The 21680-nt window shown below is 47.2% G+C and overlaps 1 protein-coding gene across 1 annotated transcript in view; it reads right to left on the reverse strand.

Moving 5' to 3' along the window:
• The window catches only part of LOC140404429 (probable E3 ubiquitin-protein ligase HERC1), a 300792-nt gene that overhangs the window by 4251 nt on the left and 274861 nt on the right, over positions 1 to 21680 (reverse strand). The window contains 9 exon segments of the mRNA XM_072492956.1: positions 2804 to 3109; positions 4979 to 5131; positions 5362 to 5614; positions 9359 to 9435; positions 9758 to 9923; positions 10095 to 10264; positions 10374 to 10543; positions 12870 to 13008; positions 13929 to 14098. Coding sequence (XP_072349057.1) covers positions 2804 to 3109; positions 4979 to 5131; positions 5362 to 5614; positions 9359 to 9435; positions 9758 to 9923; positions 10095 to 10264; positions 10374 to 10543; positions 12870 to 13008; positions 13929 to 14098 — 1604 coding nt within the window.

Consider the following 21680-nt stretch of genomic DNA (forward strand, 5'->3'; position numbering starts at 1 on the left):
CGGACAGCCCTCCTATATCTCCCACCCAGAACCTTATAGTTATGCCCCCTTGTAACAGCTTCATCCACCCGAGGAAATAGTCTCTGAATGTCCACTCTATCTAGCCCCCTCAACATCTTATGAAATCAGATGAACTAACTTCAAGGTCTGGAGTATCTTTTGGTTAAAGCTGCATCCAGTTGCAGCCTGTGTTATCCCAGAGTACATAACATGACATAACCAACGACATTAAAAAATGAAATCAGCGCAAATGGTTAATGGCCAATTTATGGGAATACCGGTTTAAAATTAGCATGTTTTAAGTGGTGAGAGCTGGAATACCAAAACAGACCCAGGAAGATATTCCTTCTAAATAAAAACCTGCAACGGGGTAAGATGCTAACAACCCTAGAACAATCTTCATGGCTGTAGGACACTTCACAAAACATGCAGAATGAGGGCGCTTTAAAATGAAGGTTTATAGGTATTCTCATTAATGCATCAAATTGTTGCCAATTAGAGATACATCTGGAGCGGAAATACACCCATACACCATTTTAAGTAATCTCGATTAGCGTGGTGTGGTTTTGAATCTCTACAGTGCAGGTGGCCAGTTGGCACATCGAGTCTCTGAAAGATGGATTTGACACAGAACGCTCGAGCAGGCCTTTGAGCCACTGTTCAACAGGCATGACATTCTGCACGCTCACCAAATACTTTAAAGGCTTGTGACCACAGTGTTTGTGTAGGCCTTTGATATACTATTCGATGGACTGTTTAAGTCTGCAAGATTGCTAGCAAACATGCATTAAATGACAAGCACTCTACTACCAAAAGGAAAAGGTGAACCATTACATGAGAACAGAAATTAGAAGTGCTATGACGACGACACTGGTGAGAAGGCAGCAGCCATATTGGACTTTTGTCGACAACTGTGTGCGCCATCAAGTAAAAAGATCAGATAAAGGCTAGTGGGCAAAGTGCAATCTCTCTTTAAGTGCTACGATGACCACCCGTACCAGGTGAAGCGTGTTAGAAAATGAGAGACAATTATTGTGTGTGTGGATTGATTGAGGACCAGAAACATGCCTATTAACACATTGCCTGTCAAAGGAAAGGCTAAGAGCTTTGTTTAACAACCTGGAACAGAAAGGAGGTTAGGGTCAGAGTTCTTCTATCATCAAAACCTTTATTGCAAGTCATGGTTTAATAGACTCCAGACATGCCACAGCCTCCATGGCATCAGGGTGAGTGGTAAAGCTGTGAGTGTGGCTAAAGCCAGCCAGTTGAAGGCCTTCATTGATGACGGAGGCTACACACTGCAGCAAATCTTCAACGTGAATAGAAGAGAATGTTCAGCAGGGCATTTATTTTAACTGAAGAGATAACGGCACAGGATTCAAGCCAGTTTAAGGATTGGTTAACTTTGTTATTGGGTGGCAATGAAGAAGATGACTTCAAGATTTGGACAATGTAGGGTTACAGCTTGCGATCTGGAGGTCAAATAAGCAGGCTTTAGTGACGCTGAGCATGTTTTCCCGAGTGGTTTTCGGTGCATTTATGCCCAGCTGTCAAGAAATATTATGCTCTGAAAACCATCGCTCAAAGCTTTGTCACTTTAGGATGATGCAGCAGAACATCATTCGAACCACAATGACTCCTCCAAAATATACCAGAGGAGGACGAGGAAGCACCACCAAGCAAAATAACAGTGCAACACAGCAGAGGCTGTGAGAGTATGCTCTAAACATGAGAATATGCTCTAAACCTGCAAATCCCCTAGCTGCTCAAAACATATTGGCATCAAAACAGAGACAGAAGGAAAATCTCTGTCTTCACAGTTTCCCAGTAACTCTTACTCATCACATTGATGGCGAGTGTTGTTTTGGTTTATTGTGTATGGTTTTACTTCTGGCTTAGGAATGAGCTGTATTTTATGTTAATCTCATCTATTATGGCCCAAAATCTTGGATTGCAAATGCATCTGCTGATATTACAAAAAGTTGAAATAGGAAAGCTTGCTCTGTTAAGTCGTTCCAATTTCAGTAGAAGGTCCTAGCAAGGTAACACGTGTACCTCCTTTAGCCAATAGTGACCCCTGCCATAGGCAGACAAGAGAAATACACAGATAATAGCGAGCTCCTGAATTACTGCTGACTCTCCCTCCTGGTGACTCACCCAAATTCCAATCACAAACCAAAAAATCATTAGCCTGAAATAACCCCGATACTAACCACAGTCCTTCAGTTAGAGGGGTGTAGTAGGCAGATTGTATCCACCTCCAGCACATACTGCTTATGGGACATGGTTAGACTCAGTGAGTCATAGAATCATAGAATTAACAGTGCAGAAGGAGGCCATTCAGCCCATTGAGTCTGCACCGGCCCTTCGATAGAGCACCCTACCCAAGCCCACACCTCTGCTCTGTCCCTGTAACCCCACCTAACTTTGGACACCAAGGACAATTTAGCATAGCCAATCCACCCAACTTGCACATCTTTGGACTGTGGGAGGAAACTGGAGCATCCGGAGGAAACCCACGCAGACACGGGGAGAACGGGCAGACTCCGCACACACAGTGACCCAAGTCGGGAATCGAACCTGGGACCCTGGAGCTGTGTAGAAACTGTGCTAACCACTGTGCTACCATACTGCCCACATGTGGAGGAAACACATATGGACTGGATAGGCCACATGTTTGTTGCAACATGGTGGTTATGTCAGCAGCTTCGCAGTGTTAATCTGCAGTGGAGCTCCCAACTTTAAACCCAGTGAATAGGCTTCCTGCTTGTATGCTCAGATGAAGAAAATAAATCGTTCTTACCCTATCAACCTTCATAATCTGAAACCGCTGGGAGATGTCTGCAGTGTTGGCTGGCAGACGGGACCGTCCAGACACAAAGCGCATGAAAAGAACTCGCTCCTCATTGGAGAACTCCTCCAGCGTCTGCCAGAACCACTGGGTCAGCTGATGCTGCTCGTCAACCTCTCGATATCGCACTACCTTCTTTAGGACTTCCACAGAGATTTCTGGCAGCCCACACACCATTTGCTCCAACTGTTTAGCGGTGAGGAGAGAAAGGAGGGGAACCGGAATGATCCAAGACATCCCTTCTCGGACTGCTGCCACCTAAATGAATAGCCAAGAAAAGGCAACACTTTAAACAGAGAGAGAAACAATCACTAAACTCTCACCTTGTTTATTCCCCCTCCCCCCAGTGAAATGACTTGACAGCTTGGGAATTAATCAGTTCCCTGCTTTTACAACCAGCGTGAACATCAAAGATTGCTCGGATTAGATTAATGATAGGAATGCAGCGCTCCGGACAAGTAGCTCATCAAAGATGGATACAGGGAGAGCATTGGAGAAGTCTGATCTTGGAAGTGAGAGTTGAGCAGGGTGAAGAGGGAGGGCTGGAGACAAGGCAATATTACCGGGTTGGAGGGAAACAACGGAAAAACAGCCCGAGGTGGCAGGGGAGCAGGAATTGGGAAAACAGTTCAGGGATGACACCAAAAGCAACATCTAAGTGAAACCATTTGAAAGTGAAGTCAGGCTGAGGATTAAAAAAATACTTATTAAAAAAAAAAAATTTAAGGTTCCCAATTCTTTTTTTCCTTAATTAAGGGGCAATTTAGCGTGGCCAATCCACCTACCCTGGCACATATTTGGGTTGTGGGGGTGAGATCCACGCAGACACGGGGAGAGGGGGGGGGGGGATGTGCAACCTCCACACGGACAGTGACCCGGGGTCGGGATCGAACCGTAGGCAGCAATGCCAACCACTGTGCCACCCGTGCCTTCCCAGGCTGAGGTGTTCCTGGCAGGACAATGCTAATGGTCGGATTGAGGCAGGGCAAAGTACAGGAGGCAAAACTCGGGAGGAGAGGTGGGCAGAGATTACAGGGACAGGGATTTAAGTCAACATATTGGGGGGGATGGAAAATGATCTCAAGAAATAGGAGCAGGCCATTCAGCCTATTGAAATGGCTCTGCCATTTAATAAGATCTTGACTGAGCTGATTGTGATTTTAACTTCACTTTCCCAAACCCCCAGGACCCTTTACTCCCTCGTAGATCAAAAATCTATCTGACTTAGTCTTGAATATAATCAATTACCCAGCCTCCATTGCTCTCTGCGGAAGAGAATTTCAAAGACTAATGACCCACAGAGAAGATGAGATGAGTGAATTGCTTCACCTTTAATGGCAGTCCCTTATTTTTAAACTGTGCCCCCAGTTCTAAACTCCCCCCAAGAAACCATCCTCTCAGCATCTTCCCTGTCAAGCCCTCTCAGAATCTTATGTTTCAATAAGGTCACCTCTCATTCTTATAAACTCCAATGGGTTATAGGCCCAACTTGTTCAATCTTTCCTCGCAAGCCTACCCCCTTCACCCCAGCAATCAGCCAAGTGAACCTTCTCTCAACTGCTTCCAATGCAAGTCTATCTCTCCTAATGCAAGGAGATAAACTATACACAGTACTCCAGGCGCGGTTTCACCAATGCCCTGTGTAGTTGTAGCAAGGCTGTCTTACTTTTATACTCCATCCCCCTTGCAATAAAGGTTAACACTCCCGTTTACATTGCGGTTTTCAAAAAATTCCAATTAAGAAGCAATTTAACATGATTAATCCACCGACTCTGCACATCTTTGGGTTGTGGGGGTGAGACCCACACAGACAAGGGGAGAATGTGCAAACTCCACACGGACAGTGACCCGGGGCTGGGATCGAACCCGGATCCTTGGCGCCATGAGGCAGCAGTGCTAACCACTGCGCCGCCCTCTATTTGCCTTCCCAATTACTGGCGATATCTGAATGCTAATAGTTTGTAATTAATGTACAAGGACACTCCGGTCACACTATTCGACAGTATTTTACAAACTCTCCATTTAAATAATTTCTGTTTTTCTACTCTTCCTGTTGAACTGAAACTCTGTGTAAATCAAACTGCACCCTAAATTGCTCTAGCGGACTAATTTTGGCCATCCACTCACCTGTCGATCAATTTCGTGCAGCCGATACTCGATTGCCCTGTCCACATACTCCTTTCTATTGGAAAAGGTCAGTGGGATGCTGTTCCCACCTGGGATTATGGGAACCATTTTGCCGTCAGCACTTTGGCCCACAAAAGAATCAAGAGGTATCATCTGAAACCACAAAGTTATTTTCTTTTACTCCACGAGATTGAGAATTTTGTCTTATACAACAAGAAAACCGGTCACTTGAACCCTGGATTTTTCCTAACACAACATCCAATATTTTTTTAATCGAACAAAAGAAAACTTAAGGTTGGTCAGCAATAATCTATGGAGGTCAATACTGGCTACATATGTTCGGGCTCTTTACTTACAATCTATTTATTTTATAAAATACTAACCTCATGGAAATTCTCCTCAGTAATCCCACCATCTTCAATGTGAAGAATGCTGTTAAGTGTTTGTACATAAAGCAAGTCTACTTCTTCAAGATCTTCCAAGGAAAGTGGAATACAGCAAAGCTGCTTCCAGACCATTGGTGCGAGGTGGAGATCCAATGGTTTCTTTGTACGAATGGCAACGCCCATAAGAATTCCCAAAAACTTGAACTGCATTAGATGCTCATCTGAAAAAGTTGAAGGGTTCAGGAGGAACCTGTAGAAGGAAAATAAAATGTCATAGAATTTACAGTGCAGAAGGAGGCCATTTGGCCCATCGAGTCTGCACCAGCTCTTTGAAAGAGCACCCTACCCAAGACCACACCTCCACCCTATCCCCATAACCCTAACCGCCCCTCCACCCCCCCAACACTAAGGGCAATTTTGGACACTAAGGGCAATTTAGCATGGCCAATCCACCTAACCTGCACATCTTTGGACTGTGGGAGGAAACCGGAGCACCCGGAGGAAACACACGCACACACGGGGAGGATGTGCAGACTCCGCACAGACAGTGACCCAAGCCGGGAATCGAACCTGGGACCCTGGAGCTGTGAAGCAATTGTGCTATCCACAATGCTACTGTGCTGCCCTTCTTAAAGGGCTCCTTCTTAAAATGGGTGGACAATAATTTGTTATTCCTCCTCTCATAATTCGCTGAATGAAAAGGGTGAATTTGGTTAAATTTGGGCATTATGGACCAATAGTCAAGTGCTCAACGATATTGCATTGGACTGATTTTGCCGGATTTTCAAGACAGGCTCTATTAACCTTTTCAAGGCTGCTCCTGATCATAGTCGCAGATGACCATCGGCTTCTCTCCTCTTCGAGGGGGAGAGCTGATTGGTGGTGATTCAACCCGAGGATCGCCACACCTCAGGCAAGGTTGAGAAGGCGGACAACCTCAGCCGGTCATAGACAGCCAAGAAAATTACTCGGGCCGTCCTTAACGATTGCAGCCAAGTTTAAAGAAATGGCTACACTGGAGCTAAAAATGTTGCGTCAGCCCCTCGAAGGTTGCATAAGAGAAAATAAATGTCTGGGAAAAATCCTTGAGGAAACAAAGTAAGAGTGGAAGCAGGGGAGCGGTAATGGGAGCTCTCTGATGGTTGGTATCTGTTGCATGAGGAAGATTGCCCTGGGTAACACTCCACACCTCCCCACAGGGAACAGACATGCAGCATGCATGTCAGGAGTGGATTCTGGGGTTAGTGCTGTGGACAGTCATATAAAATACATCTTAAGAAAGTGATAATGCAAGACCATCCTAAAAGTACCCATTATCAGATATACTACGTACACACAATCTGCTCCACGTTTACTTATGGCCAATGTCAAACCCACATACATTCCTACACCAGGCAGGAATGTTGTCTGTACGTTGTGCAGTAACGTGAAAGCCCCTGTGCAGGCTGCGCACCAGACCACCAAGCTACTACAAGCGCTCGGTCACACAAAACAATGTTAAAGGGACCATGCACTCCAAACAACAGAACATTGTCGGTAGCATCTCAGTGGATGTGGGAAATCGGCCTTCCTGGAGTGGGTTTCATTCAATCGTGTACCACTTCAGGCCTTGAAGCATTTTATTTGTGGCATTTCTAAACCTACCCACCCTTAACTTTAACATGATTTGCCAAATCACCACATCTCTTGGACACCACACTGGATTATGAGGTGTTAAACGGAAGTGGTGACACACACTTCCCTCCAGCGAGTTTTAGTTCACTTTGTTCCGATGTCAGCTCAGGCACCAACGCCAGAATTCTATTCCAAGTTGAGGTGAAGAGTGGATTGCTCAGACTTTCTTTGCCTGTCTGAAGTACTGTGGGGTCTGATGCCAGAATGGACAGAGTAAAACTGCCTGCTCGTTGACACGGAAGAATGGCTGATGGGGCTTTCAGCCACTCAGAAGCAACTAGAGACTACTTGACCCAAGGCTTGGACTTGTACTTTCCTCACTGTTTTCTGTGCAGAAAGAGGGCTGTCCTTTTCCCTCAGTTCATTCTCACTCCCTGATCCAAAGATGGATCTGGTTTAGGTAGTTGCTTCCCATTGTTAAGAGTCATGTTTGGTAGCATGTCAGTGACTACCATTTTGTTTGACTGCTACAGTAAATGCATCAACTATTTCCATAGAATTTCATGAGAATCCCTACTGTGCATTCGGCCCATCAAGTCTATACCGACCCTCTGAAACAGCACCCTACCCAGGTCCACTACTCCACTCTACCATCCCATAATCTCTCCTAACCTGCATATCTTTGGACACTAAGAAGCAATTTAGAATGGCCAATCCATCTAACCTGCACATCTTTGGGCTGTGGGAGAAAACCAGAGCATCCGGAGGAAACCCTTGCAGACACGGGGAGAACGTGCAGACTCCACACAGTCACCCAAGGCTGGAATAGAGCCCGGGTCCCTCGCGCTGTGAGACAGCAGTGCTAACCACTGTGCCACCTTATCTCAGTTACATAAACTGGGGATGAACTGATCAAGAGTGCTCAAGAAACGAATGCCCACTGCTTCTCGAGACTGAGCATCATCGCGGTTCTGGCAATCCTTATGGTGTAACCAACACCGCTATCACATTGAGGAATCTAACCCGAATTGGACGTCAAAGGCCTACTCACCAGAGTCCAGTTGGTGAATATCGAGCGAACTGGAGGCTGCCCAGTCGCCCCTCAGCTAAGTTATTGCGGGAGGAATTGTTTTGAAAAGGGATTTCGAGGGAATGTTGGACAGGGGAATGGGGTACCAGCAGTCCTGACCTTCCTTGAAGGGTCCAGAAGCACACCTGCTCCTTCCTCTAGGCCCCACAAGGATAACAATTCATACTTCTCTTTCGGAGTCTGCCAAGCGGAGTATGTACTGCGAATACTCTGCTCAGTATGCTGCTTTCTTGATCCCATCTTAAGTGATAGGAGTCTGACTGGTATAGATTGGAGGTAACCACCTAATTCAGGTATGTGCCTCGAATAACCAGGGATTGAATGTCATAGCATAAGCCACAGGGTGGCAATGGTGTGCTGCTTTCATCTCAACTCTGGTTTAGCCTGATTTCTGCTGACAGAAGGATAGGAAACATAGGAACAGGAGTAGGCCATTCAGCCCGTCGAGCTTGCTCCGCCATTCAATACGATCACAGTTAAACACATTTTCTCCAACACCGCACCCCAATAAATTCAGCATTAAACTACCTTGCACCATTTAATTTACGATTGACTTTATTCTAGTTGGCTAGGGGTGGGATTTAGCCAACATGTTAGGTGGAACGTGTCCAAAGGTTAGATGGTGTTACAGGGATAGAGCGGGGATTGGGTCTGTGTAGGGTGGTCTACAAATGGTTGGTGCAGAGTCAACTGGCCGAATGGCCTCCTTCTGCACCGTAGGGATTCTATGATCCTCTATATTCAATCCAGGAGTTTGGTGTTGAAATTAGTGGCAGGCTCTGCCTGCTTTAATACCTGGTGCTTAGAGTCTTGGAATTATTGGCAAATAACCTCGGACAGTGCAGGGTTGTAAATCTTGTGCAAGGCAAAACGTCGAGACGATTCAAATAAAACGTGCAGTAAACAAAAGTCCAAGGATAGAGATAGAATATCTTTCCTACAAACTGAACTATTACTTATTAAGTGCTGTATCCACAGCATAGCCCCACCTGCAGAAAGAGTAAATAAGACTAGTGTGGAGCGATGGCCCGTGGGGAAGGGATATAAAAATATATATTTTTTAAAAAAAAATCAAACTACCTTCAATTTTGAAGATAAGGAAACTATCCTCGCTACTATGGAGGGCTATGGAGAGAGAGCGGGTAAATGGAGTTGAAATCAGCCATGATTGAATGGTGGAGTGGACTCGATGGGCCAAAAGGCCTTGCTTCCTCTCCTATGTCTTATGGTCTTATTCATCAGTACATAACTAGATAACAAATTACACTAGAATGAAGTAACAATTCTTACCTGTCTCGGTTGTAGCCTACTTCGGCCGTGACATTTGGAGTAGGAATTAGAAGATCTACTATCCCCATTTCAAGCTCCTGTTTAAATTGCATTTCATAAAACACAAAGTTCATACCATATTGAGCAGAACAAAGGGCAAAAACATCAGCTGCTGCAACTAAAAAAGCAAAACCCGATTAAAGCTCACGGAAGAAAAGTATTTAATCTTCTGGCAACAATAAAGCAATCTTTAAAGTTTGCTGAAATTCTAATTCACTTGCGGCCCAAATGCAATTTGTAATTTCAGACGCGGTATCTGGAACTAACAAAGTCCTTTCGGATAAATAGATCCACTTGGCAGTTATTCAGTCTCACTCTTTGATTAGAAAAATATAGACAAAACGAACGTGCTCCAGTTACCTGACATATCTCTGTAATGGTGTCATCAAATACCCCGCCAGCATCGTCCGCACCCTCTCCCACCAGTTTCACCTTCCAAGCACGAGAAGGTAACCGCAGGTCCGACGCGTTGAGTTTAACTACTTGTCTAGCAATCTGTACAAAGATAGGCTTACACTTGCGGCCTCTAGTGGGAGACAGAATGACAGTGAAATGTTGTCGTCATCTATGGAAATCATTTACACGAAAGATAAACAGGCGCACACAGAAGCTGGGGGCATTCAAATTGTCAAAACAAGCACTTTTACACCGACACCAGAGTGAAACAGTGCACAGTAAAGATAATTAACAACGTTACCTGGTAGATATCCTTTTCACAGTGATCTGGGGGCCATAATTTTTGCCTTGCACCATTGTCTTTCCTATGGAACGCACCATAGGGAGAGTGTACACCCTTGGTGCTAGCAAAGGCCTTAGTTGTCCCTGGACTATTCCCCACGTTCCAGCATTATAGTGAGATGTACTGTTCTGTAAATACAATTGTAAATATTATTTGTTTCTCAAGCTGCAAAGTATTTATTGAAGCTTGATCATTAAGCGCTAGTTTTCCTGTTTCGTATTTCCAAGCACCACTAACCTGGTTGTTTGGGCTAAGGTTAAGTAGGCGCCACGACGAGTACATGAGGTCTGAGAAGTGGTACAGCAAACGTAGCCTGGCCCTAATCATTTCGATATTTGTCTCCTTCAATGAGCTGTACTGAGGTGGAATAGAATCCGGCAAACCCAGCTGCAGAGGCACAGACACACCTACCGAGAGGAAGAGCAGATTTTCACATTAAACAGACAACTTATTCCAGCAGGACACCAACCCAATTACTGCAGGGCACTTCACCAGAACACAATAAGATCAATGTTTATTTTTTTTAAAATGCGTTCATGAGATGTGGGTGATGTTGGCATCTATCGCGCATCTTCAGTCACGAGATTTATTGGATTGAATTTCATGACGTTGACATTTGAACTCTCAACCTGTGAGATACTAGTCACGTACCATAACCACTGCACTCTGCACAGTGAACTTTAATGGCAACATTTAGTCAGAGAACATTGAGGAAAGGATATATATGAACAAAGAACAAAGAAAATTACAGCACAGGAACAGGCCCTTCGGCCCTCCCAGCCTGCACCGATCCAGATCCTTTATCTCAATGGGTCGGAATAATTCGGCCGTTGGGATTCCGGGTTCCTGCCGGCAGCGAGGGGTGGCTTCGAAGGGAAATCCCGTCGACAAGCACGGGAATAAAGAATCCCGCCACTGGCGCGCCGCCAACGTGGTTGGGGGCCCGGCGAATCCAGCCCACGGATTTTTGACAAGGTCATTTTATTTTTTATGCCATTTTTAAATTAAAAAATTCCTCTATGGCAGGGTTTTTCAAACGGGGGGCCGCAGCCCATGGACGAGTATCGGGAGGGTGGCGGACGGTCGTGGCGTTCCCGATCGCAGGAGAAGCGCCCAACGGCCGTGCAGGCTTTTAAGAATGGCGGCCGTAACCAAGTTTTTAAGCTGAGAATGCCGGTTGCGTCCGAGCTTTAAATACAAACGATGGAAGTCTTCCCGCCAGAAGCAGTGGCAGAGTGAAGGTCACGCGGCCTGTACGTCCATGCTTTGGGCACTGAATTACAGAGGAGATTTTTCTATTTTCTAGCTGGTAAGCAACAGGGCTGTGTGAAGAACTGAAGATGGATCGTTTTGTATTAAGGAAGAGAGAGGACCAGAGACACAAACAGGCCAGGATCTCAACTGAGTCTGCTGGAGCGAGCGTCTCAGAAGAGCCCACAGCAAGACAAAGCCGTGCTAGTGTTAGCTCTGTGCAAAGCTCCAGGGTCTCTGGTGAACAACCTATTAAGAAGAAACTGAAATCGGGAACAAAGCAAAATAAATTCTTTATTTGTGTCAATGCAAACCAGGATGTCAAGCCCCTGTGTGTTACATGCAGAGAAGTGCTGGCAAATGAAAGTTTAAAACCCTCAAAACTTCAAAAGGCATTTGAAGGTGGGTTTGAGGACAAACCTCTTGATTTTTTTCAAAGAATGCAGCGAGAACTTAAATCATCAGCTGAAGTCCATAGCAGAAATGTAATGTTGAAAGACAAAACAAGTGAGTTTGTGAGGACCAAGCAGGCCCACCTGTCGCGTTAAAGGTAAGCAATAATGGTGTGTCGCAAAGGTCGGCCAGCGTTGGTTGCGAAGGTCGGCGAGTTGGTAAAAGTGGGTCATGGGAAAAGAAAGTCTGAAAAACACTGCAAGGCAAGGCCAGCATTTGTTGCCCATCCCTAATTGCCCTTGAACTGAATGTTTCGCTAGGCCATTTCAGAGGTCAGTTTAAGAGTCAACCACATTGCCGAGAGCCTGGAGACACATGTAGGCCAGACCGGGTAAGGGCGGCAGATTTCCATCTCTAGCGAACCAGATGGGTTTTTACAACAATTGATGATGGGTTATTTTTGGTTTTATTGGTCATTTAATTAATTAATGGTCACCATTACGGAGACTAGCTTTATATCATTAGTTTAATTTAAATTCCCCCAGCAGTTCTGGTGGAATCCTCCCACCACTCCCCACTCTCTCCTCCTCCCTCCCCCCCCACCCCCCAAAAGGTGCTGTCAACATAAACCACTGCTTGGTTAAGTCGACTTCACCTAGACCCAGAACACCTCAAAAATGTTTGATAGACACCCCGATTATAACTGTTCAGCACTAGACAGCTAAATAACTTACCTACCTTAGCCAACACAAATGCTTTCAATTATTATTTGTCACCTGTCAATCTGGTGACTGCGGTTTATTTAAATGAGCCATGGTTCAAAAAGGAACATTAACACTGTTCTCGGATATGGTTAACAAAGTCATCTTACGTTTACTACACTTTTTAAATCGCACAACAGTAAAAATAAATCTGTAAAGGCCAATCACATGAAAAAAGATCCCCCCTTTTAAAGGTGAGAGATTAATATTCAATACCGCAAACCAATTCTTAAGTCAGTGGCTAGATAGATGTAACTATTTTCGTCATTGAAACCCATCACTAGCTACAGCCTACAACAACATGAAAGATAAGCCATAACCTCCTCACCCGGTGCTCTCGGTGGTACTGGAGGGGCTGTCCATGCCACACTGTGACAGCGGCCTGCTGAAATCTGCCGAATGTTCTTCCCCTGGAGTGCTGTGACCAGAGTTGGCTCCCTTACATGATTGGTATGGCCCAATCCCAGCTAAATAGGAGGCAGAGAAGGAACAGATATGGAAAAGTGGAGACAGGGCACAATACCTTCCTCTAAACACTTAATTTTCTGCTGCATGTACTCCAAACCCCAGTGCATCGCTGCTTAAAGAACGTTTCTGTTTTCATCTTAAATGTATCGGACTACATTGCTCTGCTTGTAGGTGGTTCAGTGATCGCACTGTGACATGTGGCACCATTTGAAAATTAATTTAAAATCTGAAGGGGAACAAAATTGTGTGCGCGCGCGTGTGTAATGCCCGATGAGGACTTCTGCTGTGGACCCTGATGAAGTATGAGAGGACAAGGAGGTGTTGACTATATTATAATAATCGTAATGGTCATTTGTGCTATCTGTGGCGGATTGCATGCAATTACCCAGAGGAAGACTGGAGTCAAGCCAGTTGTTTGGTCATGGTAGGGGGTGGGGGTGATGAAAACCCAGGAACAGCCCCACCCCCCTCCCCCAGCCATTTCTCCGGATACTAACCCCCTCCCCCAGCCATTTCTCCGGATACTAACCCCCTCCCCCAGCCATTTCTCCGGATACTAAGTGCCCCTGTTTGGTGCGAAGGCCAAAACCGTAGATACTTAACTCCCAGGCTTCATCTCAATTTTATACTTAATCTGCTCAGGAAACGGTCTGCACACCTAATCCCCAAAAGTGTAGCCAGGTCAAACTCCGTACCTGTCCACCTCCAAGAGAAACGCCCAAAAATGTAGCAGCTCAGCAATCACTGTACCCCATGAAGTACAAGGAAGGCGATTATAGCTCAGTCTACAGCTTGTTCTAACTTTCAATTTCATTCATAATGAGATTTAGATTATCCAGTTCTGCAGTCATCGCCCAGGTCAAGAAGCCTGCATTCTGGATGGGTTTAAAAGGGTGTCCATGCCATCAAGATTTCTTACCTGGCCTTCTGAATTGCTGCCCCATCCATAAACATCTCCAGGTGATGAAAGGCCCATAGTGTGCTCGGCCCCCACAACTATCTCCTCAACAAAGACTCCACCCAGAGCAGGTACCAGCTGAGGTCGATTATGATTGCGGGCCCGACCCTCGGGCAAGCCAATCAGACGGTCTGTTAGCACAAAAGAGGGTCCATCAGATTTTGAACAGGACATAGTGTGTGAACAATTTGATCATTTCAACTTCTGATAATTTCCACCTCCAATGCATAAATGAACCGATTCATCCAAATTTGGCAGAGGACCATTCATAAGACCTTTACAAAGTCATCTGAATCTGTGACTTTCGCCCTCCTCCAATATACAGATGGGATAAGTATAGGCTAATATCCAGACTTCACCTTGTAGTTTTCTTTTTTTTAATAAATATATTTTATTAAAGTTTTTCGATCAAACAAAAATTTCCCATTTTACAACTTTGTAATAATATATACATTGATCGTTTTTTAAATAAATAATATGGTAACTAACGGCAACTGCCAACAACAAAATAAGAAACAACAGAAATAGTAACTAAAATAGTAACTTTGTAACATCGAATATAAATAACTAATATATAAACACACACATAAGACCCCCGAGGACCCAAATGAGCCCCCCCCCCCCCTGGGTTGCTGCTGCTGCCTTTCCTATTTTCCCTTATCGCTCTGCAAGATAGTCGAGAAACGGTTGCCGCCGCCTGGTGAACCCTTGAGCCGAGCCTCTTAGTGCGTACTTTATCCGCTCCAATTTTATGAACCCTGCCATGTCGTTTATCCAGGCCTCCACGCCAGGGGGTTTAGCTTCTTTCCACACAAGTAGAATCCTTCGCCGGGCTACTAGGGACGCAAAGGCCAAAACATCGGCCTCTCTCGCCTCCTGCACTCCCGGCTCATCTGCAACCCCAAATATAGCCAACCCCCAGCCCGGTTCGACCCGGACCCCCACCACCTTTGAAATCACTTTTGCCACACCCACCCAGAACCCATGCAATACCGGACATGACCAAAACATGTGGGTGTGGTTCGCCGGGCTTCCCACGCATCTCCCGCACCTATCCTCCACTCCAAAAAATCTACTTAGCCTTGCTCCCGTCATATGCGCCCTGTGTAGAACCTTGAATTGTATCAGGCCGAGCCTGGCACACGAGGACGAAGAGTTTACCCTACTTAGGGCATCTGCCCACAGCACCATCTCAATCTCTTCCCCCAGCTCCTCCTCCCATTTTCCCTTCAGCTCCTCTACCGTCGTCTCCCCCTCGTCTCTCATTTCCCTATATATATCTGACACCCTACCATCACCCACCCATGCCCCCGAAATCACTCTGTCCTGGATCTCTTGCGCCAGGAGCTGCGGAAATTCCCTCACCTGTTGCCTCACAAATGCCCTCACTGGGCATATAGCGAAATGCATTCCCAGGTGGCAACCCATATTTTTCTGTCAGTGCTCCCAGACTCGCGAACGTCCCGTCGAAGAACAAGTCCTTCAATTTCGCAATTCCTGCTCGCTGCCAAGATTTAAATCCCCCATCTATCCTTCCCGGGACGAACCTATGGTTGTTCCTTATCGGGGACCACACTGAGGCACCTGTCACTCCCTTATGTCGTCTCCACTGCCCCCAAATTTTCAGAGTTGCCACCACCACTGGGTTTGTGGTGTATTTTTTCGGGGAGAACGGCAACGGCGCCGTCGCCAGTGCTTTTAAGCTAGTTCCCCTACAGGACGCCATCTCTAGTCTTTTCCACGCGGCTCCTTCCCCTTCCCTCATCCACTTACATATCATTGACACGTTGGCGGCCCAATAATAATCACTTAGACTCGGCAGTGCCAGTCCCCCTCTGTCCCTACTGCACTGCAGGAATCCCCTCTTTACTCTTGGGGTCTTTCCAGCCCACACAAAGCTCATAATACTCTTGTCCACCTTCTTAAAAAAGGCCTTTGTAATCAGTACAGGGAGGCACTGGAACACAAAAAGAAACCTCGGAAGGACCACCATTTTAACCGCCTGCATCCTGCCCGCCAATGACAGGGGCACCATGTCCCACCTCCTAAAGTCCTCTTCCATCTGCTGTACCAGTCGTGCCAAGTTAAGCTTATGCAAGGTTCCCCAGTTCCTGGCCAACTGGATCCCTAAATACCGGAAATCTCTTATTACCCTCCTCAACGGTAAATCGTCTATTCCCCTGCCCTGTTCCCCGGGGTGCATCACAAACAGTTCACTCTTCCCCATATTCAATTTATATCCTGAAAAATCTCCAAACTCCCTGAGTGTCTGCATTATCTCAGGCATCCCCTCCACTGGGTCCGCGACATACAACAACAAATCATCCGCGTATAATGACACCCGATGCTCTTCTCCTCCTCCAAGTACCCCCCTCCACTTCCTAGAGCCCCTCAGCGCTATGGCCAATGGCTCAATTGCCAACGCAAACAGTAACGGGGACAGGGGACATCCCTGTCTTGTACCCCTATATAGTCGGAAGTGGTCAGATCGTTGCCTATTTGTAATCACACTTGCCACCGGGGCCCTGTACAGGAGCTGAACACATCTAATGAACCCCTCTCCAAATCCAAATCTCCTCAGTACTTCCCACAGGTAGTCCCACTCCACTCTATCAAATGCTTTCTCTGCATCCATCGCCACCACTATCTCCGCCTCCCCCTCCGGTGGGGGCATCATCATCACCCCCAACAGCCTCCGTATATTAGCATTCAATTGCCTCCCTTTAACAAACCCCGTTTGATCATCATGCACCACCCCAGGGACACAGTCCTCTATCCTCGTCGCCATCACCTTGGCCAAAAGCTTGGCATCGACATTCAAGAGGGAAATAGGCCTGTATGACCCGCACTGCAGCGGGTCTTTGTCTCTTTTCAGGATCAGCGATATCGTCGCCTCCGACATCGTCGGGGGTAGTGTCCCCCTTTCCCTAGCCTCATTAAAGGTTCTCGTCAGAAGTGGGGCCAGCAGGTCCACGTATTGCCTATAGAACTCCACCGGGAACCCATCCGGTCCCGGGGCCTTCCCTGCCTGCATGTTCCCAATTCCTTTTACCACCTCCTCCACCTCAATCTGCGCTCCCAGTCCTGTCATCTCCTATTCCTCAACCTTCGGGAACTCCAGCTGGTCTAGGAAATGCATCATTCCCTCTTTCCCTTCCGGGGGTTGAGCCTTATATAGCCTCTCGTAAAATACCTTAAACACCCTGCTCACCCTCCCCGTTCCATCTTTCCCTCCTCGTCTCTAACCCCTCCGATCTCTCTCGCCGCCCCCCGCTTCCTAAGTTGTTGGGCAAGCAGCCGGCTCGCCTTCTCTCCATATTCAGACTGCACTCCGTGCCTTCCTCCATTGTGCCTCCGCCTTACCCGTAGTGCAATCTCCGTCTTTCCCTGTATAGCCCTACATCTGGAGCCTCTGCATATTGCCTATCCACCCTCAATCTCCCTCAACAATCTCTCCCTTTCTTTACCCTCTTGTTTCCCCTTATGGGCCCTTAAGGAGATCAGCTCCCCTCTACCCACCACCTTCAGCGCCTCCCAGACCACTCCCGCCTGGACCTCTCTGTCATCATTGATCTCTAGGTACCTTTCAATACATCCCCTCACCCTTACACATACCCCCTCGTCCGCCAACAGTCCCCTTCGTCCGCCAACAGTCCCCTATCTAATCTCCAGAGTGGGCGCTGCTCCTTTTCCTCTCCTACTTCCAGATCTACCCAATGTGGGGCATGATCTGAAATGGCTATAGCCGAATACTCCGTTCCTGCCACCTTCGGGATCAGCGCCCTTCCCAGGACAAAGAAGTCTATCCGGGAGTACACTTTGTGGACATGGGAGAAGAAGGAAAACTCTTTACTCCTTGGTCTAGTAAATCTCCAGGGATCCACTCCCCCCCCATCTGCTCCATAAAGCCCTTAAGCACCTTGGCCGCTGCCGGCCTCCTCCCGGTCCTAGATCTGGACCGGTCCAGCCCTGGGTCCAGCACCGTGTTGACATCCCCCCCCCCCATTATCAACTTTCCCATCTCCAGGTCCGGGATGCGCCCCAACATATGCTTCATAAAGTTCGCGTCATCCCAGTTCGGGGCATATACATTCACCAGCACCACCGCCTCACCTTGCAATCTGCCACTCACCATCACGTATCTACCCCCAATGTCCGCCACTATGGTCTTCGCCTCAAACAATACCCGTTTCTCCACCAGTATTGCCACCCCTCTATTTTTCGCATCCAAGCCCGAGTGGAATACCTGTCCCACCCATCCTTTTCTTAATCTGACCTGATCCGCCAGTTTCAGGTGCGTCTCCTGAAGCATGACCACGTCTGCCTTTAGCTTCTTTAGGTGCGTAAGTACCCTTGCCCTCTTAATCGGCCCGTTCAACCCTCTCACGTTCCACGTGATCAACCGGGTTGGGGGGCTCTTTTACCCCCCCCCCCCCCCCCCCCGACTAGCCATCCCCTTTTTTAGACCAGCTCCTCACCCGGTTTCCACGCACCCGCTTATCCCCCGGATGGTGCCCTCCCGTCCCGACCATCCCATCCCGTAACAGCTCCCCTTCCCCTTAGCAGCAGCAGCAACCCAGTTAAACCTCCCCCCCCCGGCTAGATCCCTCTCTAGCTTAGTTGCTCCCCCCATATTGCTTCCGGAAGTCAGCAAACTCTGGCTGACCTCGGCTTCCCACGTTTATCCTTAGCCTCCCATTATGTGAGGCCCCCTCCTTCCTGCGCCCCCTTTTCCTGCCACAATTTCCATAGCGCGGGAACAAAGCCCGCGGTTCCCTCTCAGCCTCACCCCTGATGGCGCAGCTCCCTCTCTCCTTCCCCCTCCCCTTCCCCACCTGCGCCCACATTTCTTCGTGTCCCCCCCTTCGAGGGGAAAGAAAATTTTCCCCCATCTGATTCACAGTCCCTTGCCACCACCTCGCTACTTCATTTCAAACACTCTTTCTCAAATCTAGTCCAACTTCTCCTCTTCAATAAATGTCCACGCCTCCTCTGCTGTCTCGAAGTAGTGGTGTTTACCCTGGTGTGCAACCCAGTCTTGCCGGCTGCAACATTCCGAATTTCACTTTCCTCTTGTGGAGCACCGCCTTGGCCCGATTGAAACTCGCCCTCCTTCTCGCCACCTCCGCACTCCAATCCTGATACACGCGGATCACCGCGTTCTCCCACCTGCTGCTCCGTGTCTTTTTCGCCCATCTCAGGACCATCTCCCTGTCCTTGTAGCGGTGGAACCTCACCACTATTGCTCGAAGTATTTCTCCTGCCTTTGGTCTTCTCACGAGGACTCGATACGCTCCCTCCACTTCCAGGGGGCCCGTCGGGGCCTCAGCTCCCATTAAGGTATGGAGCATTGTGCTCACATACTCCCCAACGTCCGCTCCCTCTGCCCCTTCGGGAAGACCCAAGATTCTTAAGTTCTTCCTCCTCGAGCTATTTTCCAGGGCTTCCAGTCTCTCCATACACCTCTTATGTAGTGCCTCGTGCGTCTCCGTCTTCACCACCAAACCCTGTATCTCGTCCTCATTTTCGGCAGCTTTTGCCTTCACTCCACGGAGCTCCATCTCTTGGGTCTTCTGCGCCTCCTTTAACCCCTCAATCGCCTGCAGCATCGGCGCCAGCACCTCCTTCTTGAGCTCCTCCACACATCACCGGAGGAACTCCTGCTGTTCCAGGCGCCATACCAACTGGCCTCCCTCCGCCACCATCTTGCTTCTGACTTCCCTTCTTTGCCGCTGCTCCAGTGGATCCTCTGCAATCTGGCCACTATTATCTCTTCTGTCCATTCACATCCGGGGGGACTCCCTTCTATGTCGCCTCACAGTGGGTTTAGCCTGTGAAAATTGCCGTTGGGGCTCCCGATAAGAGCCCAAAAGTCTGTTAAAACGGGAGGTGCCGAAACGTGCGACTTAGCTGGTCATCGCCGCACCCGGAAGTCCATCTTGTAGTTTTCTTGAGGGCAACCTCAAAACTACCTCCCAGGTGCAAACTATGTACTGATCTTAAGTGCAGACAATCTGTGATAAGTGTACCATGTGTAGGCAGGCAGACCTGCTCATCATCTCTGGATATAATGCACTCCTAATAATCTTCATTATTGTCACAAGTACATTAACACTGCAATGAAGTTACTAGGAAAAGCCCCTAGTCGCGCCTGTTCGGGTACACAATTCACCTAACCTGCACGGGTACACAATTCACCTAACCTGCACATCTTTGGACTGTGGGAGGAAACCGGAACGCCGGCGAAAACCCATGCAGACACAGGGAGAACGTGCAGACGCCGCACAGACAGTGACTCAAGTGGGAATCAAACCCGGGACCCTGGCGCTGTGAAGCAACAGTGCTACTGTGCCGCTCCTGTCACGATAGACTTGTATAACACACTAATCTATCATAGGAAAAGGACAGTGTCAAGTTTATGAAACAGATGCAGCAAGTTACAGAAGTCAGCACAAACAGCGAGTTGCTGAAGTCAGTCTAAATAACAATGCAACTTGTAACAAACTCGGGAAATGATTAGACAGACAAAAGCAAACCAGTTAACTTTTTAAAATTCATTTTCATTGCAGGGTTTTCCAAAAGAAATAAATTTTGAATTAAATTACAGCGGATTGGTGTTGGGGGGTGGCAGGGGAGACACACTATCTCTCACTTACAAAATTAGTTAAAAGGATTGAATATTATCCAAGGTGCCAAAACTTGTCTACATCACCAAATTGAGATGACCAATGATCAATAATGTTCAATAATCCAGGGAAAATGGTCAGGGGTTGCAAAGGGATTCAATAATGGACACAACAATGACAACATTTACTCAAACAATGGACAGTTAGTTCCATAATACAAGACCAGAGGAATACCAATGTAACCTATGCTGTTTAACAAATGTTGGGACTATCTGGATTAGTTAATGTTGTATTGTACTGTTGCTAAATAGTTTGTCATCCGTGTTAAACCGCCTTTAACACCTAGATGAACTGCAAGTCTTCTTCCTTTTGGAATGAATAGAAAGGATTCAAAAAGCACCACCTTCCATAGAACAAGAAATACAGCACAGGAGCAGGCCCTTCAGCCCTGCAAGCCTGCGCCGATCAGGTGTCCTATCTAGACCAACCGCCTGCATCCTTCTATACCCAGTCTGTTCTGTGCCTATCGAGATAAGTCTTAAAGGTCGCTAACGTATCTGCGTCAACCATCTCACTTGGCAGTACATTCCAGGTCACCACCACCCTCGGTGTAAAAAAACTTTCCCCGCACATCTCCACTGAACCGTTCCCCCCCTCACCTTGAACTTGTGTTCCCTTGTAATTGTCATTTCCACCCTGGGAAAAAGCCTCCAACTGTTCACCCTATCTATACCTCTAATAATTTTATGAACTTCTATCAGGTCGCCCCTCAGCCTACGTCTCTCTAGGGAGAACAATCCCAGTTTATTCAATCTCTCCTCAGAGCTAATGCCCTCCATACCAGGCAACAGCCTGGTAAACTTTTTCTGTATTCTCTCCAAAGCCTCCACGTCCTTCTGGTAGTGCGGTGACCAGAATTGGACACAGTATTCCAAATGTGGCCTAACTAACACTCTGTATAACTGTAACATAATTTTTGAGCTTCTATACTCGATACCCCGTCCTATGAAGGCAAGCATGTCATATGCTTTCTTTAGGTTTGGAAACATTAACGATTGGAGTCGGATTTGATAATTTTCACATTCTA

This window comes from Scyliorhinus torazame, chromosome 30, assembly GCF_047496885.1.
Source record: "Scyliorhinus torazame isolate Kashiwa2021f chromosome 30, sScyTor2.1, whole genome shotgun sequence".
Lineage (NCBI taxonomy): Eukaryota > Metazoa > Chordata > Chondrichthyes > Carcharhiniformes > Scyliorhinidae > Scyliorhinus > Scyliorhinus torazame.